This window comes from Rhinolophus hipposideros (genome assembly GCF_964194185.1).
Source record: "Rhinolophus hipposideros genome assembly, chromosome: 16".
Taxonomy (NCBI): Eukaryota; Metazoa; Chordata; class Mammalia; order Chiroptera; family Rhinolophidae; genus Rhinolophus; species Rhinolophus hipposideros.
This window is the reverse complement of record NC_138062.1, coordinates 60928929-60952743: the sequence shown is the minus strand read 5'-3', so window position 1 is coordinate 60952743 and position 23815 is coordinate 60928929. Positions and strand designations below refer to the sequence as shown.

Sequence of the window (23815 nt, the reverse complement as noted above, 5' to 3'; positions counted from 1 at the left end):
TGGCAAACTACAAAAGTGGGAAGGGTGTGCCATGCAGAGGGAAGAGCCAGTGCAAAGGTCCTGGGGCATCCAAAGCCAGTGATAAAGGGGGCAAGGAGAATAGCAATGGAAGGGAGGGGCAGATTTGTGAGCCTGGTGGTCCTGTGATGACAGATCTGGTTTGCGTCCTGAGGGCAATGGAGAGCCACAAGAGGGCTTGGAGCAAAGAGTTAAAGCTACTGTAGAATCTAGAATCCGCTCTTCAGTCTACAAGCAAAGTGGGGAACCCACCAGATCCTGCCTGGTGCAAATTATACAGGACAAATAACCCAGTTGCCTTAACAAATAAAGAGCAAGGGGGGGAAAGAAAAAGGAGGTGGAAGGGCTAAAAGACCCAAAAGAGCTCATACTGTGTGGTTTCATGTAGATAAATGTGAAAAGAGGCAAAAGAAATCAATGGTGGTACATGCTGGGAGAGAACAGACCTCCAGGAGGAGGCGAGAAGGGGGTTCAGGGGGCCACGGATGTTAGATCTCCTGCTCTGGCCCATGGTGAGTAGCCGCTCAATAAATATGCCGATTCTAGAGGATGCAGCCCAGGCCTTGCCACGACGGGGGCCTCACTCCCAGGGAACCTGTACTGCACCTTCTCCACACCCTGCTGGGTGCACACACCCTCATCCTGTCCATGAGCTTCTGCTACTCCCCAGATCCCCATCGTGAAGGTCTAAGCTCCTGCTGAGTGCTCTGCCAGCAATTCCCCCAAAACAGTTCCCCCATTGCTACCTGGTAATCATGGGTCCCCTCACCCTAATCTGTCTTTCATTACCACCCCAAAGGGATTTTTCTGAGGTGGAACCTGGACAGGGTGGTGGTGGGGAGGAGGACCGAGGCAACCGGGTCCCCGTCATCAAGATTAACTTTGAAGGTATAAAAAGGGTGAACAGGGAAATGTGTCCCCCCCCCCCGCCACCAGCTCTTTGTACTTCCCCCTGGAGACACTGATGTGTTTTAATACCTGTGCACACTTACTCATCTCTGCTCCCATTTTAGTCTATACAAAGGGTAGTGTCTTTTTCTGTGCTGCATAGTACTCCATGGTGACCTGGACATCCTGGTACACTGTTTTGTGGGCTAGTCTCAGGTACATTTCTGAGTGGGGATTTTCGGCATCAACAGTGTCCTTTGTAAATTGCCCTCCACCCGGTACCTTCCACCAACAGCACAGGTGCCCATGTGCCCAGTGCAGATGTCTGCCAACCGCTGCACATGAGCTGGGAGGTGGTCACATCCTAGGGGACTGACTTGCAGCAACTGGAGTCAAGGGAGGTTGAGTTCCTTAAAGAACAGACATCTATCTAACGGCCAGAACCCCCGGCGGAGAGTCTCTGCCCCCGGGTCAGGGTCCGTCCTTGCAGGTTCCACATCAGCCTCCATGCAGCCTATCCACCCCTGGCCCCACCCCAATACCCTCCTCCAGTCGTACCCCCTAGTGCTCTCACCCTGACTGCTCCAGGGGTGGAGGCAATGGGGAGAAGGTTGCTGTGCGGATGGATGGAGCGTGCACAGGCAGTGGAGGGAGTGGCGAACAGCTGCAGAAGAGGCCAGAAGGCGGGGACAATGGTGGGGGATCCGGGTATAAACACGCGGAGGCTATGGCCCAACAAAGGCGCAGCTGAGCCCAGCGGAGCTGCCCTCCAGACCCGGTGTCCTCCAGTCGAAACCCTTCTCGGGCTTCGAAGGGGGCATCCCCAGGGCGAGGCCAGGAAGACCATCTCCGCGGCGATCCTAGGACGAAACCCCGGAAGGAAGCCGGGCGGAAGAGGGCGGCGAGGCCTCCCATGCCCTGGCCATGTCAGGACCCAATGCATCCTGGTGGACGCCGGCCAACGCGTCCGGCTGCCCAGGCTGTGGCGCCAACGCCACCAACGGCCCGGCGCCCGAGCTGTGGCCGGTGGACGCCTGGCTCGTGCCGCTCTTCTTCGCCGCGCTGATGCTGCTCGGCCTGACAGGAAACTCGCTTGTCATCTTCGTCATCTGCCGCCACAAGCAGATGCGCACGGTGACCAACTTCTACATTGGTGAGCGCCCAGGCGCAGCGCGCCACTCCGGAGGTCGCCAAGAGGGCCCTCGGGGCCCTCCCGGAGAGAGGTCTCTCCCCTGCAGTTTTCCCGTCCTTTCCCTACTGTCCCTGTACCTTACCCGCAGGTTGCAAACTTTGCTTTGGAGGGTTTCCTGCGGGCCGTTGTAGTCAAAAGGGAACCTGGAGAGTGCTTGCCCCTGCCACTCGAGGAAGATGTCCCATTGAAATGTGGTTCTTATGACACAGTGATGAATAAAAGAAGTGTGGGGAGGAACTGCTTGGCCCCCGAGCCCCCATTTAGCAACCTCTGTCTCAGTGGCTCAGTTTGCACGTTTGTGTGAGTGCTCGGTACTCTCCACCACAATCGCTTACTTGCAGACAGGTAAACTGAGGCTCAGAGAGACAGGGAGCTGCTCAGGCTCTCCCAGCCCAGTCAAGGGGAGCGGGCCCACTGAGCTGCTCCAATGGCTGTGAAGCCTGTGCCAGAGTGTGTGGGGCGCGTTGGAGATGTAAAGCGGGACAGTGAAGGAACGGGGGCTTCTCGAGCTGTCTGGCTGGTCAGTCCCACAAAGGCAAGAGCTAGGGGCCGGGCCAGGAGCGCTGGGTGGCTGAGGCCTGTGTGCCCCATGTGCAGCGTCATCTCGTCCTGCCTGCAGCTAATCTGGCCGCCACGGATGTCACTTTCTTGCTGTGCTGCGTGCCCTTCACCGCCCTGCTCTACCTGCTGCCTGCCTGGGTGCTGGGCGACTTCATGTGCAAGTTCGTTAACTACATTCAGCAGGTGGGCGGTGGGCTGGGGAGCCAGGGCTGAGTCTGGGTGTGGGTGGGCGGGAAAACCGGCTGGGAGGGGCAGTGTAGGCAGAGTCTGCAGGGCGCAGCTGGGAGGAGGTGGGGCCTGGACCCGGTGGTGGTGGGGAGGGGGACCCAAGCAATGGGGAGGGCCACAGCTAGGGGCTGGTGTGAGGGATGGGCAAGGAGATGGCCCTTGCCCCACCTGTCCTGAGTTCCTAGGGTAGTGCTGCCTCTCCCTGTGAGTCTCAGGGACCCCTCTAACCCCCACCATCCTGGGATCCTCTCTAGAATGGGTTCTATCCTGCCCTTTCAATCGTGGCCCCTGGAGACTCTCCCAGGACACGTCCAGTGTGTACCTGAGTGCTCGGACGTGTGGAGGGACTTGCAGGGTGGGTGCGGACAGATCGGGCGGGGCGCGGAACACACGCCCGGCTCCCGGCCCTCCCAGGTCTCCGTGCAGGCCACCTGCGCCACCCTGACTGCCATGAGCGTGGACCGCTGGTACGTGACCGTATTTCCGCTGCGCGCCCTGCACCGCCGCACGCCCCGCCTGGCGTTGGCCGTCAGCCTGGGCATCTGGGTGGGTGAGTGAAGCGCGGGGTCACAGGAGTGGGGGGGACAAATCCTCTTGCCCTGTGCGCCCTCCCACTCATTGCCCCTCTCTGGGGGTTCGGTCGTGCATTTGAGAAATAGGCGCAATAACGCTCCCTGCGAAGAACCACGAGGGTGCGGACTGGGGAGGCACCTGGGGGACAAGGGCCCTGGACCTCTGGCAACCCTCGTCCCGGGCAAGGTCTTCAGCCTCGCCTGTGGTGCAGGCTCGGCGGCCGTGTCTGCTCCGGTGCTCGCCCTGCACCGCCTCTCTCCTGGGCCCCGCGTTTACTGCAGCGAGGCCTTCCCCAGCCGCGCCCTCGAGCGCGCCTTCGTGCTCTACAACCTGCTGGCGCTCTACCTGTTGCCGCTGGTCGCCACCTGTGCCTGCTACGGGGCCATGCTGCGCCACCTGGGCCGGGCCGCGCTGCGCCCCGCGCCCGCGGACAGCGCCCTGCAGGTGCGCCGCTGGGTAGGTGGGGGGCGCGCCAGGCTGGAGTGGGGGTTGGCACAGTTGGGGGAGAGAGCAGGGGTCTGAAAGGAGCAGTGGGGGAATCTGAGACGGCCAAGGAGGAAAGATCTGAGGGGGTGGCCCATAGACTGTCCTCCTCCCACCTCTCCCCACCCCCAGGGGCAGCTGCTGGTGGAGCGAGCAGGTGCTGTGCGCACCAGGGTGTCACGGCTGGTGGCGGCCGTGGTCCTGCTTTTCGCGGCCTGCTGGGGACCCATCCAGCTGTTTCTGGTGCTGCAGGCCCTGGGCCCAGCGGGCTCCTGGCACCCGCGCAGCTACGCCGCTTACGTGCTTAAGATCTGGGCGCACTGCATGTCCTACAGCAACTCCGCGCTCAACCCGCTGCTCTACGCGTTCCTGGGCTCGCACTTCCGTCAGGCCTTCCGCCGCGTCTGCCCCTGCGCTCCCTGGCGACCCCGGCGGCCTGGGCCCTCGCGCCCCGCCGCCCCCCACGCCGAGCTGCACTGCCTGACCGCCCACCCGGCCCCCAGGACTCGGAAGCAGGGGAGCAGTGGGCCAGGACGGGGCAGGCTATGCATCCTGAGGGAACATGCTGCCCCTCTCTGAGCGCGTTGGAGGTGGGCCCCTCGGAAACAAGCGCTGTTCTTATTCTGTTATTAATATTTTAATTTTTGTCCACGATAATTCTAGTGAATATATCTTGTCCTGTTGTAATGTTTGGTACAAATTGGCTGTGATGTTTGCTGCTCTTGCTATTGTGATGATTATTCTGCATTTCCTGAAACCGAAGATGCTTTCAGGCTGGCACATTCTGGAACTTTTCAGGAAGCTTCAGTAGACGGTTTCACACACTGCCTCCAGATTGCCTGTACGATTGTTAAGTTCATCCCATTGTCAGCGATATCAAAATATGAACACACTGTGCATCTTAAAAATTGACGAAACAAGGTGTTATTGCTGCTATTTGGTGAGTGTCCAGCGTCCTGGCTGGAAAACTGGTGTCATTGATTAAATAGAACCCTTCCTGGGGCACAGTATGCAAAGCGGCCCATTTATGAAGCAGGACTGATTTCCATGTAACAAACCTCCTTAAACAAAGTGTCCATTTGTTACCTCTCACCATTCTGTGGGGTCATGGGGTTCAGCCGGCCCAGTGACCATGTGGGGTTGGCTGGGGTTGGGTCAGGAAGACCCAAAAGGCTTCGCTTGTGTAGCTGTTGGGCTTCTTCCCTGTATGGTGGTCCTGGAAAGTCAGACATTCCTGGCCAGAAGCTTCTGAGATTAGGCGGAAACTGCTCCCCTCCTGAGACCTGTGCTCAGAAGTCCCAAAATGTCACTTTTCCACATTGAGCTGTCAGAGTCCCACCCAGATTCCACCAGAGGGGAAGAGACCCTACCTCCTGGTAGGTGGGGCTGCATGTGCCTGCTGGAGGTGGGAGGCAGAGAGCAGTCTCCCCAAAAGTCCTACAGTTGGCAGGCTTTGTGACCCTGAAGGACAACCGTCCATATCTTGGAGGGCCCCAGTCCTCCCAAATAATTTGGGGACATGGGTCTCCAAGCAATCCAGATTTTCAGAGATGTTAATGTGAGACTAAGAGGCAGAGACATTGTGCCATTTTGACATTGGCCCAAAGCTTGTTTGTTCTGGTTTTTAAGACCCAGTCTCCAGACTGGGCTGGACATGAGAATGAAAGTCTCCCTTTTGCTCACAGGCCCTGCCTACATCCTCTCCTGTCCCCACTGTCCCAAACTCACTCTCCCCCTGTGGCTTCCTGAATTGCCATCCTTGCCTCTGGGCCTTTGCACATGCAGTTCCCTTTGTTGTGCCGGGTGCACCCTCACTCATCCATCAAGTCTCAGGTCAGTTGCCTCCTCCTCTGGGAAGTCTTCCTGGATCCCTCCAGACTGGGTCAGTTACCCCACCTAGGCCCATTGCTGCCCCCATCACAGCTCTAACATCTTTGTGTTGTACCTGTTGGATGCATGTCTGACTTGGTCCTCCATGTGTCCCCAGGGCCCAGTGCACAGTAGGGCTGAACAAATGTTTGTGAGATGAATAACCAACCAGGTGTGCTGAGGGGATTAAAAGAGGGGGTGAGTGCAGAGCGAGTGGCAGGATTTCCCTGTGAAAAAGGAATTAAAAAATAGTTAAAGAGGGCTGGACTCCAGCATCTCTCTCGGAGAAACAAAAACTCCTGTTCATGCAAAATATGCATACATGTGTTCATAGCAGTTGTATTTGCAACAGCCCCAAACTGGAACCAACCAGCTGTCCTTCAACAGGTGAATGGTTAAACAGACCATGATCCAGCCATATCACGGACTGCGACTCAGCAAGAAAAAGTTGTGGACACACTATGGATACTGGCAACACCTTGGCTGGACCTCGGGAATGATGCTGAGCAGCAAGGGGCATCCCCATAGGTTCGTGGTATGGGAGTTGATCTATGAACATCCTCGAGATGACAAAATTATGATGTGGAGAACAGATTAGTGGTTGCTGGAGTGACAGATGATGGCGAGGGGGTGGGTGGGCAACATGAGGGATCCTTGTGATGGAAGCAATCTGTCCCTGGACCATGGTGGTGAATACATGAACCTACACAAGTGATAAAACTGCAGAGAACAAAACACATACACTTATAAGTAAAATGGGGAAAGCGACTTCCTGGCTTGCATCAATGTCCATATCCTGATTGTGATATTGTACTACAGTGTTGCAAACTGTTACTTGTGGGGGGAAGCCTAGTGAGGGAGTTCTCTCTGTATTAGAATCTACAATCAACTGGAAACAAAAAGAAAAAAAAAGTTGAAGCGTTGAAAAGGACATTCAGGAAGGGAAATCATTTCAAAACTGCAGACGCAGGGTGTGCCCTTCATTTATCTTCATTCAACTGGACACTGTTTTCAGAGCCCCTTTTATATGCCAGATTCTGTGCTGGAGGCTGGGGCCATAGCAGCGATCTGGCATCCCCTACTCCCACCCGTACATACGGGGCCAGTAAGTCACAAACACCTAGAGAGATGAAATGTGACAGACGTGAAAAGGAAAAATGTGTGCCCATTGTGAGTAATTGGAAACTTGACCTTGGTGGGGGTGAGTCCAGAAAGGTTTCCTGGAGGAGGTGAGTCCAGGAATTATAAACTGAGCACACCAGATGGAGGTCACAGCCAGTGCAAAGGCCCTGAGGCAGGATATGTCTGGTAAATTTGAGAAATCACTAGGAAGCAGGTGTGGCTAGAGGGGGATGAAGAGAGGACCCCCTCACTCTGCCCCTTACGGTTATAACAAAGGGAGATATAGTCCTCAAAATTACTGTGCAAGGAATGGATTAATATGTACTCATTCCATAGAGAGGGAAACTGAGGCGCAGGGAGGCCCATGCACCTGCCTGGGGTGGGGCAGGGGGTGCATTCTGACCTGTTTGGCCCTTTGGTAGGGAGGGAGCTTCTCTGCACATTACAGACGGCGCTGGGGCCTGGCCCTTTATGGGAGGCTTCTCAGCCCAACTCTCCTGGGTCTCTAAACCCTCCCCTCCCTGGGCAGATGTCTGGACCCCTCCCTCCAGGGTGAGGTGGGGCAGCAGCTGGGGCTGGGTGTTTAATAGCCTAAAGGTGGAGGTCTCTCACCACCCGCTGCCATTAGACTATAGGTGGCCCTGGGGCTAGAGGCTGGTTTCCAGCAAGGGTAGGGTAGGACTCCAGCCCTGGGGTGGGGGCAGCTCTCCCCACCAGTCCCCTGGGATTGGGTCAGAGGACCTGAAATTTGAGGGGGGGAGATGTAGGGGAAGGACTCCTAGAAAATGACAATGCTGTGTGCTTTAAGGGAAGGGAAGGGAATGGGCTGCACACGACCCCACCAACACTCAAGACCGGGAATCCCCATCCCTGAGGAAGGGAGAATGAGAAGATGAGAACAGAGAGGTGAGGGGACAGTAGAGACCAGTTGGGTCATTCTCGAGAGTGATGGGAGCCACGGGAGACTTCTGAGCAGGGACAGACATGCTCCAAGGTATGTGGAAATTCTTTTTAATTTATTATTTTATTACTGTGACTATTCTAATCTTTTGGGCTGCCAAGACCAGGCATATGCAAGTACAGCCAATCTGGAAGGGAATGGAGATGGGCCCCAGGGGCACGTTATGTGGTTAAGGCCCGGGGGTTTGGGTGCGTAGGGAGAGGGGTTAGTTTTATTTCAGATTAAAATGACAGATTTTTTGGTACAAATATATTCCATGCAACATTTGGGATATACATTATTCATTTTTTCATCTGAATTGTTCAAGTTTAATTGCGAGACTTGTATTTATCTAGCAACTCCACCGTGGAGCATTCAGAAAGCGCTACAGAGGAGGAAACACGCCACGGGCCTCAGTTTCCCTGTCTGACTCGGGAAACTCATTTTCAGGTGAGACGGCGCCACTTAGCGGCCTCTGGCGGGAGGCACGGCGCGACGGCGCTGGTCCCTCCTCCAGGCTGCAGTCCCGCAGATTCCCGGCAGGTGGCGCGCGCACCTTGCGGAAATTCCTTGCTTCCTTGGGCCGATCCCACCAAGGAGTCTCCAGTGCCTGGGGCGGGAGGGGGAGGGAGGGGGATCGCTCATGTGTACCCCAACCTGGCCCCCGACTGAAAGTTTGCTCTCTGCAAAATGGGTCAAGCAGAGCCGCACTATTCTATTCCAGGCTCTTAGGCACTTTTGTCTCATGGGCCCCTTCTATGAAAAAAATATTTAAAATTATATTTTACAGCTGTGTTGGTGTAAAAACGAATACAATTTAGACGGGATTTATTATTATATATTAATGATTACCATAACCGTTTTTTCTTGTTATTTTAAAATAAAAATTACATGTTCATGGGCCCTCGCTCACACCGACAAGGCAAGGTGTGATTGACAACAGGGCAGGGGTAGGTGTTTCCTGCTGGCCGCTCACCTCCCCGAGATGGAGATGGTGAATAGTTCAGTGTTCCCTTCACCTCTGTGTAGACAGGCATCAGAAATCCTGTGGACTTGAGGGAGGAAGGGAAGGAACACATGAATTCATTAATTCAACCAATTTTGTTGAGCACCTGCTACCTACCAGCGGTAGCCTCGGGGCTGAGTAGGTTCAATAAATACAGCTGTTTTGAAATAGAAGCACTGGATGAAGATAAAAGTGTGATGTGACAGGCCACACCTGACACTGGGGGGTCAGGGAAGGACCCTCCAAGGACCTGAGGTTCCAGTTGAATCAGGAGAAGGCACTGGTCACTGGGCCACGGGGGAAGGCCACTCCACGGGGGAAGGGCACTCCACGCAGGGGGAATGGCCAGTGGAAAGGCCCGGAAGTGGGGAAAATGTGGGAAGGTGGGAAGTTTGGGGTCTGGGTGAAGTTTTAAGAGGATGCCGCCCTCCCTGAATGGAGAGCAGGTTGAGTGACTAGTTCCCCCACCCTTTCCCCTTCCCTTACAGCAGGTAAATGTAGCGACCGAAGCTGCTGTAAGGAATGCATTAATATTGGCCCCTTCTACAGAGAGGGGAATCTGAGGCACAGGGAGGCCCATGCACCTGCCTGGGGTGGGGCAGGGGGTACATTCTGATCTGTTTGGCCCTTTGGTGGGGAGGGGGCTTCCTTGCATATTGGAGACTGCGCTGGGGCCTGGCCGTTTATGGGAGGCTTCTCACCCCAGCTCTCCTGGGTCTCTAAACCCTCCCCTCCATGGGCAGGTCTGGACCCCTCCCTCCGGGGTGGGGTGGGGCAGCAGCTGGGGCTGGGTGTTTAATAGCCTAAAGGTGGAGGTCTCTCACCACCTGCTGCCGTTAGGCTACAGGTGGCCCTGGGGCTAGAGGCTGGGTTCCTGTAAGGGTAGGGCAGGACTCCAGCCGTGGGGTGGGGGCAGCGGTCCTGCAATTTGAGGGGAGGACCCGGAGAAGATGGTAATGCTGTGTGCTTTAGGGGAGGAGGAAGGCTGCACACGAACACCCCCAACACTCAAGACCGGGGACCCCAGTCCTACCCGGTGGGAACCTAGAGTAGTGGGGGCTTCTGGGTGGCTCCTGCCCCCACCCCAGACTCCCAGTCGGCTTTTATCTGGGCTGGAGCCTGTGCCCCAGCGATTAGCCCGCAGGGGTTGCCTCAGGGGCTCAGACCTCCGAGCAGAGCCCCCCCACACATAACCCCCTCCCCCGACTCTACTCTGTGCCTCAGTTTCTGGCTTTTCCAAATGAGGACATTTAGAGTCTCCACTCCGTAGAAATAGTAGGGTTGAACCTTGCGGCAGGCACGTGGCTGGGCAGAGCGCTCAGAATATGTAAATTATGAAATTATTACTAAGAAGAGATACTCGTGTCCCCCTCGAATCGGTGGATTGTCAGGTTCCCAAGAAGTGGTGACAGTCGGGGATAGGGGTAATCTCGATTCCGCGACGAACTCTCCGGGAGACCCAGCATGCCTTTGCCCTTGCGGTGCCCGGCGCCAGGTAGCCGTTCCCTCTCCAAGACCCTTCCCCACCTCGCCGGGCCTAGGCTCCTCCCTCAGGCCCTGCCCCACTCCCGGTTCTCATCACGAGAGCTCCTTTCTTCCCCAGTCTGTAATCCCCATTTTACAGACGTGAAAACCGGGGCTCGGCTCCGCGGAGGCCAAGTAACTGGCGCCAGGACGCTGAGTCTAAGGGATAGGAATGAAACTCTGAGCTTGGGAGATTTATGCTACGTGCCTAGTAAAATGGGGAGGGGGTCATCCACCCGGCTCGGGTCTCCCGAGACGCCTGGGAGGAAGCCCAACCGCCTCACCTCCCCATCCGGCACTCCCAGCCCCGCCCGCGTCCTCCGCGCGCTGTGCGCTCAGGGCCGCGGCACGCACTTTGCCCACCATCCCTAGGCAGGGGCGGGGCCTCTTACGTCACTGTTCCCCCTTCCCTTTTATTATTTATTATCATTTAAAGGGGCCGCGACCTGAAAATTTCCGTTCAATCTCCCCCCCTCAACACCCTGGGCAGGTCGTGCTTCGTGGGACCGAGGGCTGGGGGACAGGGGGCGTCCGGGAAGGGGGAGGGGGCCTCGCGAGACCCCTCCCCGCGTCCCGGGCCGCGGTGCTGAATCACCGGCGAGGTATTTGCATCTGAGAGCGATTTGTCACCCGGTGATTTGTCTGCGGGGCGGTGAGCGCGCCGGTGGGGGGGAGGGGAGGGGCGGTGGAGGCCGCGCGCGGGGAGACTTTTACCAATCCGGTCGGGTGGGGGTGTAGACGCGGATTGGGCCGGCGGCTGGGTGAGTCGGCGCGCGGCACAAACCCGGCGGCGGCCGGGAGCCAGCAGTGTGCAGCTCGCGGCGGGGGCCGGAGGCCAGGCGCTGCCAGGGCAGGGCCGGACGCCAGGCGCGGGGCATGCTCCCCTGGAGCGGGCCCTGCGCCCCCCGAGCGGGCCCCGCGCGGTGAGGCTCGGGGAGGAGGGCGGCTGGCCTTTTAAATCGCTGGTTCCGGTCCGGGGTGAGGGGGTCCCCAAAGTTGGGCAGGGACGTTGTGGGGGTCCAGCGCTAGGAAGACGACTCTGGTGGGTCGGAGTTGGGATGGCTTTCTCTGCGCCCCCTCGAAGACCTCACCTTCCGTATTACATAGGGTCGAGCGGGGACGCTCGGGGGTCGCGAATGCGCCCCCCACCCAGCGGGAGGAAATGGTCTCTGTGCTCGGGGGCTGCGCTCCTGGCTCTTAGTTCATTTTTCTTCCCCGGAATCGGGTCGGGTGTTTTATTCCGTAACCGCGAGGAGAGTGGGAGCGCCGGGTGGGGAAGGGCAGTTCCCTGATGAGCCTTCCCTGCCTGGACGGTTTATTTATAAAGTGTCGGGTCCGGGACAGAAAGGGGCCCCTGGAGGGGACACCCCGGTCACCGCGCCCGGGAGTGGGTTTGGCCCGGGCCCCCAACTCTCTGGCGGGGACTCCCTGGAAAAGTCCCCTCTCCCGATTCAGTGCCCCCCAGACACAAAGCGGGCGCAGTAAGCGCGGGGAGCTCGCGTTTGTCAATTCCAACGTTCGGTGTTCGACCCCGGGCGAAGCGTTTGTCAATAATCTTCCGTTTTTAGTCTCCCGGGCCGAGGGGTTGCCCCCCCCACCCATGCAAATCGGCCGCTTTCCAAGAAGCCTTTGAAGCCCGGACTGGGGCTTCTGTCGTTTTACGTCTTCTTTTTCAGTTTTTCTTTTCTCACTTCCTCCCGGCCGCCCCCTCCCGACTCCCCTAGCCCCCTCCCCAGCCTGCTGCCCCACCCTCCCCCTCCTCTCCCCTCCGTGGAGTGAGGGGCCCCTTTCGCCACCCGCGGGCCCCAGCCTTGCACAACTCTTTAAATAACCGTGTTTTGCAAGGCCGGGGCCAGAGCGGGTGACCTCTCTCTCCTCGAGGCTTGGAGGGGGGGAGGGCGTAGCCCGTTCCCTCTTCGCTCCCCCCAGCTAGGTCCTAACGACCACCCAGCACCCCCATCCCTGCCAGGTCCCTGCCTGGGAATACTTCTCCCCCGGGGCTGTCATAAAGTAGGGGTAGGGGCTGAGGACAAAGGGCTCTTGGGGGGAGGGGTCTGCAGGGGGTGGGCGTCGCCAGTTTAGGGTTAATGGTTGCTGTGGGGGGAGACCAGCCCCGGCCCAGGGGGCCCTGGGGTTCCCACCTGCCCCCGCCCCCAGCCCCAGCGTGGAGGCCTGCCCTGCTCCCCTCCCCCACAGGGCAACCCGGAAGGGTCATTAAACCCAGCACGCCTGGGGGGGGGGCAGTGTGTGGGGGAGTGGCTTCCTCTGGCCTCTTCCTTCTGCCCCCCAAAGAGGCGGGGGTTGCCTGGAGCGTTTCCGTGGGGGGGGGGCTTGTCTTGAAGTTGTCAAAGATGGGGGAGGGGCAGTGGACCAGACGATACACTGGGTGAGAAATGTCCCCTCAGCACTTCTTGGGGCTGGTGGGGGGTGACCGCCAGTCTGGGGGCAGAAGGAGGGCTTGGTGTTGCTTTGCTGTGCTGGTCATTGGCCAGCACTGTGGCATCTGAGAGGGTCTTTGTGCTTAGGGACCCCTGCCCTTGCTGGATACCCAGGTCCTTTGGGGGTGTACCTCTTCCCACTTTTTACAGGGGTCACTCATTGCCTCCCCATTGCCCTTTTACCCATGCTTCTGGAAGTCCCAGGGGGTCCGGGGAAAGGGCATCTGGTTTGGTGGGGAGAAGGTGAAGGCCACTGGGCTCACTGTGGCTCCGTAAGGCCCCTCCCAAGACTAGGGAGATTACCGTGATTTACACTACACAGCTCTCCTTGGGTGGGTTCAGGCTCCTCCTTAGCAGGTCACCAGAGGGGTTAAGGAGGGTGGCCAGCGTGGAGACCTAGTATCAGCTAGCTACCAGGAGCCTCTGCCCATTGGCCCCTCCTGGGTGTGGCTGGTTTGCTCCAGGAGTGGCTTGAGAGCCTTTGGGGGTTCATTTGCTGGGTTAGGGGCAGCCTCCTGGACACTCACCACCCACACTGTCCCCATGATGTACCATCTGGGATGTCACCACTGGGCCTGTTGGATTCTGCCCATCTGTTTTATTGGCAGCCTGGGTGGGTGGGGGTGTGGCGTGGGCTGGAGCTGAGGGCTGGGGGTTGGGGCGGGACCCACGTCCTCCTGTCCTGGTGAAGCCCGCAGGTTCCTGGACATCTCTGCCCATGGCCCACCGGAGGCCCTGGCAATTAGGGTTGGTGGTGGTTCGAAGGGACCCCAGGCTGAGGGCAGAGCATGTTGGCCCCTTTTAGGGTCCCAAACGGCAGGGGAATTCCCCACCGAGAGCACATGGGGGCAGTGTGGGAGGCTCTGATCTCACCTAGACCCAAGTTAGCAAGACATGTCCGAGCCTCAGTTTCTCTCATCCATAAAATGGGTGCTTCCCCCCTGATGTGGGTGAGATGTGGTGCCAGCTTTGTGCCAGTCTTCACCATCCTAAACTCACTTCATGTCTGCCTGAGCACAGTGACGTGGGCACAGTTAGGGCACTGTTTTGCAGAGAGGGAAACTGAGGCTGAGAGGTGGGGGCTCAGGGCTGACAGTGTGAGTGGGGAAGGATTAGCTCAAGGTCCACATACAGCAAGTCCTCAGTCTGGGCCAGTCATTGTCTCTGCTAACCTGAGTGACAGGAGGGTACCTGGAGCTCTCTGGGCCAAGCGGCACCAGCACTTAGAAGCCAGAACCAGAATTTAGAACCTACCTGGACTCTGGTGCCTGGCCAGCTGTAGCCAGTCAGAGGCCAGGAATGTCCTGTGTCCCTGCTGTGTTTATGAAGCAATAATTCATGCTCTTCCCTGGGAGGTGTGGTCGACGACTGGGTGTTTCTGTGTGGCCCAGACGGGTAGGGGCTGCCTTGAGGTCCTCTGGGAATCCAGTGCAGGGTGACCCTCCCTGCACTTCCCAGCCCACTGGAGAGCGGACAGAGTGGGGGTAGATGGGGAGTGCGTGGTCCTCTGCCTCCAGGGAGGCCTCCAGGTCTGCACCCTGATGTGAGTGGGAGGGATTTTCCCAGAGGCCTTTGTGGTCCAACCTCAGTGGGGAAAATGGGGCCAAGGAACCCAGTGTGGTCTGACCATCTCTCTTGCGGCCCCCAGGTTTCTGCAAATACGTGAATGAGCTGGACGCCAGCCGCTGTCCCCTGGTGCCCAGCGTGAGAAAGTGGCATCGCCTGCCCTCCGCTGGCATGCCCCACCAGCCCTCAGCCTGAGCCCAGCGGCCCCCGCCCCCTGCCACCCTGCACTGCCCCGGCTCCCCCGCAGCCCCCACACTGCAGTGCGGCCGGGCCCCCTCCCCGAAGGGGCCGCCCCCACCACCCACCCCTGGTGCCCGGGGCGGCCCGGCCCGCAGGGCCATGAAGCTGCAGGCAGTGATGGAAACGCTCCTGCAACGGCAGCAGCGGGCACGCCAGGAGCTGGAGGCCCGGCAGCCGCTGCCTGCTGAGCCCCCTGCTTGTCCTCCAGCCCGCACCAGGGCTGCCCCAGACGAGGACAGAGACCCTGAGAACGCCCGAATGCAGCGGGCACAGATGGCTGCACTGGCTGCCATGCGGGCTGCTGCCGCCGGCCTTGGACCTGCACCCAGTCCCAGTGGCTCTGAGGATGGGCCCCACGGCTCAGAGGACGAGGACACAACCCAGGATGGGGCACCAGGCTCACCGGGCCGAAGCAGGGAGGTGCCAGGACATGTGGAAGGTGACAGGCACTTCGAGGACGTGGCCTCTGATGATGACCTGTGAGTGAGGTCTGCGTGCTCCGTGCACTGAGCGGGCATCTAGGCCCTGGAGACACAAAACTCCCCAGGGACTGTAGAATTTTCTAGATGTCAGTGGATGTGTTCTCCATCTGGACTGTCCAGTGTGGGTGCCACCAGTCTCACACGTAGCTATGGAGCACGTGAAATGTGCCCATTGTGTCTGAGGCCCTTGGCTGTAGTTTTGTTTCATCTTAACTTGAGCAGAACCAGCCACGTGTGGCCAGTGGCCCCATTATCCGGTGAAGCTACAGCAGGTGCAGGGTTGGGCAGATAAAGTTTGTGGCCTGGGTAGACCTACGCAGGGTTGACATTGGTTGGCTCACCAGGGTCTTCATCCTGTGGGGGTCCCATGTGGGCCCCAGTCTGGGTGCTGGCAAGACCCCTGGGAAGATGTTTAACAAGCAAAGAAGTGGGGCGATTGTAGGTTGTGATCGTGGCTGCTGAGAAAATGAAGCAGGGATGCCAGGGATGTGGCTGGAGGTCAGCTTTCTAGAATGGTGGGCGCAGATCTCCCTGCAGAGGTGACCATCCCTAGGACAGGCCAGAGGGAGCATGGAACAGCATTCCTGATGAAGGGAAAAGCCTGAGTAAGGACCCTGAGGCAGAAACCATCTTGGTACTTTCAAGGCCCAGCAAGGCAGCCTGTGCAGCAGAGCAGGGAGGGGAGGACGGGGGCCGGGGGGGAGCCGTTAGCATGGGGCAAGGTGGAGGGTGGCTGGGGCTATGCTGAAGGGGCAGCACCAGTTGCGTTGGGCTCCCTGAGAACCAGCTGCATGGCCCACACCCTACGCAGGTCCTGCTAGCAGGCCCTCCTGGCAGCCTCTGAGAGAGGGAGATCCAGGCTGGGCCGAGGAGCTGGGCTTGCCCCAAGGCTGGGGTGAGCTGGCGCCTTCTTCTCTGACCTCTGCCCTCTGCCCGCCCCAGGAAGCCAAAATGGGAAGAGGAGGAGGAGGAGGAGGAGGAGGAGGAGCTGGAGGAAGCCCTGGGGGACGAGGACGAGGACGAGGACGAGGAGGACGAGGACTACGAGGATGAGGAGGGGCTCGGGCCGCCCAGCGCTGCTGGCCCGCGTGCTGCAGCCCTGTTTCCCCGCAAGGCCCAGCCACCCCAGGCCTTCCGTGGCAGCGAGGGTGGGCCTCGGGCACTGGGCGGCCAGGAGCGGTCAGGGGCTGGCCCGGCCCACCCCGGGGGGGCCACCCACGTGGCACCCCAGCTGCAGCCTCCTGACCATGGGGACTGGACATACGAGGAGCAGTTCAAGCAGGTGGGTTGTGCGTGGTAACGGGTTCCTTGGAGGCAGGGGCGCACCCAGCTCCTACTGGAGTCCTTCCAGCCAACCCCAGTGGCTGGTGTTTGCCTCCCTTGTGCGCAAATGCGAGCTGGGCACTGGGGTCCTGTGGGTGAGATGGGATGGGCTGGCCGTTAAATGCACAGATGTGGGGGACGTGAGCCAGGAGGGAAAAGTCCGGGGGCTCCTGGTGTCTGCACTAGGACAAGCAGAGGGACAAAGCGAGGAGAGGGGCTCCAAGTGGAGGGGATGGCCCAGGCAAAGCCGTGTGGCTGGACTGGCTCAGCATGGTGGCTGTGGGTGCAGCCTGGTGACGTGGGCTTGGAGGTCTTGTCGTCCGTGGCGTTGGCGCTCAGTCCATTCTCCTCAGGCCCAGGCAGCTGGCTGAGCAGGAGGTGGCTGAGTTGCTGTGCCGGCCAGCAGCTCCCTGGGGCTCCGGAGGGGCGGGGAGGAAGCAGACAGTCCTGGTGCCTTCCCGCAGGGCAGGCGGTCAGAGCAGAGGAAGTGGCCAGGCAGGGCATCCTTTGAAGTTGGGCTGAGCTGGGCTGGGCAGATGGAAACCAGATGGCGGCAGGGTGGCCAGTGGGGCTCACATTCCACCCGCGGCCAGCTGGGCCCTGCCCCGACCTCCAGGAGTGGCTGGAGGGGACCTGGCCTCCCCAGCCCAGTGTCCGTCCTTGCCGGGTTTCAGGGGACTGTGGACACACTAGCTCACGGGAGCGGTCTCGGGGCAGTGCACTTGCAGATGCAGGCTCCAGAATGGACTGGGAGACCTCCTGAGCAATGTACTGGCCAGGGGCTGGTCTCTGGGGACCCAGCGCAAGGGGCTCCCCTCTCAGCCTCACTTGGGACTGGGTGCTGGGACTTGAGCTCAGGTCATCAGAAAACTCACAGATGAAGTAAAGAACTGGGAATTGGACACATGGGGACAAGCCAAGGGCTGCAGTGGGAATGACGGCCTGGAAGAGGTGTGAAGGCAGGAGGGACAGTGCCCCCGGGTATCAGGCACAGCTCCTTCAAGGATGGAGGGAGAGCTAATCTCCCCTCTGCCCCGCTCACCCACCTGCCCTTCCAGGAGCTGCCCAGGCATCTGGGGCTGGGTGCGGCCACACCTCCTGCCCAGTCATGGCACGTGGATGGTGGTTCCTTCTGGTAGAATGACAGCCGCATACATCACCTCCTGAGGGCGAGGCCAGCCCCAACCCACAGGTGGCCCAGGCTGCCCCCTGTATGTGGACACCAGCCTGAACCTGTGGACGGGACTGATGGTCCCGTCCTGCTCACTGCCTCAGTTTCTCTCCCTCTTGGAAGGAAATACTTGCTGGGCGGCCATCCACCCCATTTTGCAGGTAGGAAACTGAGGCACAGTGTTGGCAGGACTTGTAGGCACTGAGCCCAGCGTCCTCTGGGCTCAATGTAACACAGACAGGCACCTTGTGGGCAAGTCATGTTCATTTATATACTGGGTATTTGCCGTCTGCCCTGAACTCAGCCCACGGGGAGCCCCAGGCTGGGGGCCAGAGCCAGACAAGACACCCCTATCTCACAGGGGTATGGCCAGGCTCAGAGGAAGGGAGGGACGAGGATGTGCAGTTCTTCTGGTGTCAGAGGACTACAGGACCCATGTTCCACCCCCACCCCAACACTAACAGAAGTGTGGGGTAGTTGGTGGCCAGGCTGGGCAGGGACAAGGGGTCAGAAGTGCTGACCCCAAAGCCCCCTCAGCGTGTCAGGAACAAAGTGCCTTGGGAGGCTTTGTCCCACTTCTCCAGGATAAGATGGTGAAGTCTCGGGACACCCAGGGTCGGGTCACAGGGGTCAACAGAGGCCAGAGAGTGAGGGAACCCCAGTGTCATACACGTTCATGGTTTATTCCTGTGGTGGGTGAAGCTCAGTAAACAAGTAAATGGTTAGTAACACAAGGCGGTTGGGGGGATATGATCAGCGTCTTTACTGGGGAAGTGGGGAGGCCTCTCGGGATGTGACGTTTGGGTCGAGCCTTATAGGAGAAGGAGCCGGGCACACACAGGGAGGGAACAGCCCATGCAAAGGTCCTGAGGCGGGACCCAGCTTGGCTTGTACATGGGGCCAGTAACCACTGGGGTGGATTAAAGGTGAGGGGCTGAGGACAGTTGTGGGCTGGCAGGGGCGCCTGCTGTGAGGTGCCAGGTACTTATCCTGCCTGTTTGTGTCAGGTTACCTGTGCAGCCAGTGTCAACAGTGGCCTGGTCTCAGCCAGCAGGGCAGGTGTCAGGGGCCATGTTGACTTCTGGTGTAGCCCCACCCCCTTCCTGGCACGTGGCAGGCCAGCCGGCCAGCCGCCCACTTGGCATCATCTGTGCCTTTTCCTCCCAGTCTTGGCAGGGCCTGGGACTGACTTCCGCCCAGAAAGCCTCGACAGCCGTGAAATTCCGCTGTTCGCTGCAGGTCTGGGGGGCAGCCAGGCTGGGAAAGGCCTGGGAGCAGTGGGCTTGTGTCCACGGAATCTTTCCTGGAAAACCTGGAACCTCGCACTGGGGGACCCCTGATATGCGCTGATGGAGGCCAGCACTCCTGGAGCTGTTGGTGGGGATTGGGGTGTGTTACGGGCAGCGATTAGGATCTCAGTATCCTGGCATCGGATGTGGCATTTTGGTGACATCCTGGTGGCTTCCTGTCACCAACATGGCCATGCCTGGACTATAGAAGGTGCCACTGTGGGATTGTAAGGCAGTTTAGTTTTAATCACAGGTCTTCAGCCACTTAAGGATTCGAATCCTTAGTCTCAACAACTCAAGTAAATGGTGGGATTTTTTAACAGCTTTATTGATATAAAATTGACATAGCACATAATTCACCCATTTAAAGTATATAACTCAGTGGTTTCTAGCACATTTACAGTGTTTTGCAACCAGCACCTCTGTTTAGTTTCAGAACCTTTCATCACCCCAAAAAGAAGCCCTGTCGCTATGAGCGGTCACCCCCACTGCCCTCCCCCAGCCCCCGATAATCCCTAACCCATGTCCTGTCTGTGGACGCGCCTGTTCTGGACATTTCCCATAAGTGGAATCACACCCTGTGTGGCCTGTGTGTCTGGCTTCTCTCATGAGCACCGTGTGTTCAGGGTCCATCCACGTTGTGGCGAGTGTCAGCGTCCCCCTCCTTTTCACGGCCGGGTGACATTCCAGTATGTGGACGGGCCACACTGTGTTTTTCCGTCAGCTGTGGATGGGCCACATTGTTTATGTCTGTCGCCTGCTGATGGGCACTTGGGCTGGTCCCACCTTTGGCTGTTGTGAATCGTCCTTCTGTGGACATTAGTGTACAGGTTTTTGTGTGGATGTGTGTGTTCAGTTTTTTCGGCTGTGCACCTTGGAGTGGCGTTGCTGGTCCGATGGTTACTCTGGCATTGGAGGAGCTGCTGAGTGCCCCATTTTGTGTCCCACCCGCCATGCATGAGGCTTGTTGCTCTGTCCTCACCGATACTGGTGACGATGCCTCTGGTTCCAGCTGTACCCTCAGCATCTCACTGTGGTTTCGATTCGCGTTAAGTATTGGGACCCTTTTCCGCTTTCCAAGGTAGCATCTGCTCACCAGTGAAGAGAGATCAGAGATATGGAGGCAACACTGCTGGCACATTTGTCTCTTAGCTACGCACAGACAGCGGACAGTGTCTCACACGTGTCTTGGGTACCCTCTTGATCCTGTGGGGGAGGAACTGCCATCGCCCTTTTGTGCAGATGGGGAAACTGAGGCATGGAGCTGTCAAGACCTTTGTCATGGGGGCGGTGTCAGAGCTGGGACTGGACCTCAGGGTGCACTGGCCACAGCCCCAGTTCTGGGAAATTGGGTGGACAGACAGATGGGTGAGGTGCAGGGGGCCACTGGCTGCAGGGTTTTGGGGTAGCCTGGTGGCGTCATTGAGCCTGTTTTCTTCATTTGAAATGGAGGCGTCAGGACCCAGTGCCTGGACAGTGGGCATGCGGGCAGAAACAGCCACCAGCAGCCCAAAAGGCTACTGTGCTCTCACTGTGGACCCTGCCTGGCCCCCCACCCCCTCCGTGGACTTCCTGGGGCCCACTTCATTCTGGGGGGTGTCCTGCTCCACAGGTTCAGGAACTGGGAGGTGAAGCCGAGGGCCTCGGCGGTGTCATCAGCAAGAGGCTGGGATCACATTTGGTTTTTTGTTTTGGTCCTTTTAGCTCATTTCGACTTTTTAAGTTGAGAAAAATACACTTACATACGTTTTAAAGTCCATTTTTGGTTCCAGAAGTAACACTAGACAATATTGTCATGTGGAAAGAACACGGGACGGTTCCATAAGGCTCGAGGTTGCCCCAACCTGGCCGGCATCAACCACAGCTTTTCCAAGCCTGTCTCTACCTACTTATGCCCAGAAATGTGACTTTTCAGGGGTCTGGACGGTTCCACCCATTGCTGAACTGGATGCTGCTTTTTGTGTGTGTTTTTTTTTCACATCCTTGTGGTTCAGCAACTGTCTGTCATATCCAAATGTCCCGAGTCACCCGCTTCATTTCAGTTCCCTGCAGAGTGCCATTGTGGGGCTGACACCAACGTGTTGGTCTGCTTCTGTTACCCTCCTGTAAACAGTACTGCAGTGAACATCTCTGGGCTCATGAGAGTCGTTGGCGCATTGTGGGGTGGGAGCTGGAATTGCCAGGACTCAGGTAGCAGATGGCAGACGTTTACTTGATCCTGCCTGGTAGCTTCCCAGGCTGGGAGATGTCAGAGTAGGACACAGGCATTCCTAGCCCTCAGGGGTTCAGGGCTGGGCTAGAGGAAGAAAATTGAGGGGAGGACTACCCAAAGGAAGGGGCATTGGAGTTGGGGCTTTGTAAGATATGTAAGAGTTTGCCAGATGGACAGAGAAGGGTAGGATCTGCTTCTTAGAATAGTGTGGCTGGAGCATAAAATGGGAAGGGAGGGGTGGACAGAACATTAAAGCAAACCAAAGGTAGACTCAAAGGGGGGTCTTATCAGGGTTTGTACCTGGGGAGAGAGATCAATGCTGGGAAGACCCCTCTGGGGTCTGTGGGCCAGGCAGGAGGGAGGAATCCAGCACTACAGCTAGGCCAGTGGGCCAGGGGAGGAAGATGAGTTAGAATTTTCCCAGTGGAGGAGGGTATTCCAGACACAAGGCACAGCCTGGGCAAAGGCCAGGTCAGACACTGGGTTCTGAGCCCAACCATGTTCATGGGTATGCTTGAGACAGAGTGGGCCAGGGGCCAGGCCCCATGGGTCCTGGGGGCCAGCTCTGGCACCAGGCATCTTCCTGAGGCACGGGGATCCCTGGGCCATGTGCAAGGGGGTGAGGAGGGGTGTCGGGAAGCCCCTGGGGAGCCCAGTTCGCCCTGCCTGGGGCAACGCCTGCCTCATCAAAGCTGCTGTGGCTGCTGGCGCGGAGCCAGCTGAGCCATGGCGGGTGTGGAGAGGGTGTTTGCCCGCCAGCCCCTGGCACCATGCCTCTGCCCGTGCCAGCCCTGGGAACCACACTGACTCAGCCGGAAGAACCTTATCTGGCTCCTGCGCCGTCACCCGGCCACTGGGTCACCGCTGTGGGGTCACCGCCGCCGTGGCCTGGCCCTATGCCCACCGCCAGCTCCTCATCCTGGTGGCTGCTGCCAAGCGCCCAGCCACGCCCCACGCTTTCTAATAACATACGCGGCTGCTGGAGGGAGCGGTGCCCGGCGGGCAGAGTGTGTCCTTGCTGGGTGCCTGGTAGGGGGATGGGTGTGGGTGAGCCGTGTGGAGGCCCACTAGTGTGGGTGTGTATGAGTGTGCACGTGGGTGTGGGATGTGGTGGTGGACGCATGGTCCCCGTGGGCTGGGGGCAGCGGTAAGTGTTGGAATCTGTGCTTGCCAGAGCTAGGGCCCTGGGAAGCATTTGATATTGTGTGTGCATAACCCATGTGTGTGCTGGTACATGGCTGTTGCATTTGTGTGTGTACGTTTTGGGGCCCCATCCGTGGTATGTTTTACGAGTGTCTGTTATCTCTGGCACCTGCTCGCATCCGCATGTCTGGCGCGTGTGTGTCTGCTGTGTGCATGCGTACAGCGTGTGATGTGTCCCTCACTTGCATGGATGTGTTGCTGAGTGTGTCCTGGGGTGGCTGTCCTGTCTGTCCCCGAGTGTGCCGACCTGGCACCTTGCGTATTCCTTGTGTAGTGTGTGATGGGGTGACAGTCTCCTGTGGCTGTTCTGTTTTGCACATGGCCGTGTGTGTAAGCCCGGACGCACGGCCAGCTCCCATGTGTGCCTGTGTGTGAGCCTTCTGTGCACACCACCTGCCTGCCCCGCTGGGCATCGCAGGCCCCATGAAGTGTGAGGTCACAGTGGGGTCCATTAACCATTAGCCAGAGAGTCACGTCCCCTGGTTACTGGTTGGCATTGGCCCCCCGGGCAGGCCAGCTGCCATGGCCTGTGCTGAGGTAGCCAGGGAGCTCCGAAGTATGGCCAGTGCTCCGGAGGCCGGGGGCGGGGGGGGGGGCTCCCACTATACCGCTCGATTCCTTTCACGCCTCACGAGCCATGTGGTCTTGGGCAGGGTTGCGTCCTTTCTGATCCAGAGGCTGCCAGGCAGGGCTGCGTCCACACTGTGTCTCAGTTTTCCTGCCTGACACAAACACCCTTCAACCCCATACATTTTCTGATCCCCAGAGCCAGCACCACCTGCAGTGACATGAAGGAGCGTCTGCCTGGCCCTTTGTGATTGCCCAGTACCCCCAATCACGGACGCCATTGCCATGCCAGGTTGCATTCCAAGCCTGGTCAGGGGAGCAGCTGGGGGTGCTGGCTGGTGGGTGAGCACGCGCAGGGGCGGGGCATGGACCGCCCCTTCTCTGCCTGCCTGGCTGCATGCGGCCAGAGGACAATTGGAGGTCATGAGGTTAAACGGTAACCAATCTGCCTATTGAAGGCTTCAGCTCTGGACGAGGCCTTGCCCTGCAGTCAGGGCTGCTGGGGGTCTCGTGGGGCCAAGGGGTGGGCAGTAGGGAGGGCTCAGAGTCAGCACTGCCCACCACCCCTGGAGGCCCTGTGGCCTCGGGGACATACTCCTGTCCTCCCAGACGATGGAAAAGCAATAGATAGAAACCCACATTCCGGGAAGAAACCTGTCAGGAGGGTAAACGATGGCTCTCTGAAAGTCATGCCCACCTGGAACCTCTGAAGGGGACCTTATGTTGAATAAGGTCTTTGCAGATGTCGTTAGTTAAGATGAGGTCACACTGGAGTAGAGTGGGCCCCAAATCCAATGACAGGTGTCCTTATAAGAAAGAAGAGGAGACACACACAGACATGCAGGGGTATGGCCATGTGAAGACAAAGGCAGAGATCAGGGTGATTCGGCCACAAGCCCAGGGACACAGTTGCCCCCAGA

General features: G+C 58.6%; 2 protein-coding genes across 4 annotated transcripts in view; both read left to right on the top strand.

Moving 5' to 3' along the window:
* The first annotated feature begins 1387 nt into the window (after positions 1–1387).
* KISS1R (KISS1 receptor) lies at positions 1388–6572 on the top strand. 3 transcript variants are annotated; one of them, XM_081077343.1, is made up of 5 exons: positions 1388–2059; positions 2718–2842; positions 3302–3433; positions 3672–3904; positions 4076–6572. In XM_081077343.1, exons 1-5 carry the CDS (start codon positions 1831–1833, stop codon positions 4425–4427), a joined length of 1071 nt encoding a protein of 356 aa, XP_080933469.1. In that variant the 5' UTR covers positions 1388–1830; the 3' UTR covers positions 4428–6572. The 3 variants fall into 3 exon arrangements, with proteins under 3 accessions (XP_080933469.1, XP_080933468.1, XP_080933470.1); XM_081077342.1 differs by having other exon boundaries at positions 3302–3437; positions 4076–4883; XM_081077344.1 differs by having other exon boundaries at positions 3302–3437; positions 4196–4835.
* A 4526-nt stretch (positions 6573–11098) lies between these two features.
* The window catches only part of ARID3A (AT-rich interaction domain 3A), a 32811-nt gene continuing 20094 nt past the window's right edge, over positions 11099–23815 (top strand). The window contains exons 1-3 of the mRNA XM_081076638.1: positions 11099–11165; positions 14491–15127; positions 16073–16412. Of these exons, the coding sequence (XP_080932764.1) occupies positions 14748–15127; positions 16073–16412 (720 nt within the window). The 5' untranslated portion in view covers positions 11099–11165; positions 14491–14747. The remainder of the gene's footprint in view (positions 11166–14490; positions 15128–16072; positions 16413–23815) is intronic.

Coding starts and splice junctions, on each gene's coding strand:
- KISS1R (XM_081077342.1), top strand. CDS start 1,831: ATGTCAGGACCCAATGCATCCTGGTGGACGCCGGCCAACGCGTCCGGC. Junction 2,843..3,301: donor TCGTTAACTACATTCAGCAG/GTGGGCGGTGGG, acceptor CGGCCCTCCCAG/GTCTCCGTGCAGGCCACCTG. Junction 3,905..4,075: donor CCGCGGACAGCGCCCTGCAG/GTGCGCCGCTGG, acceptor CCCCACCCCCAG/GGGCAGCTGCTGGTGGAGCG.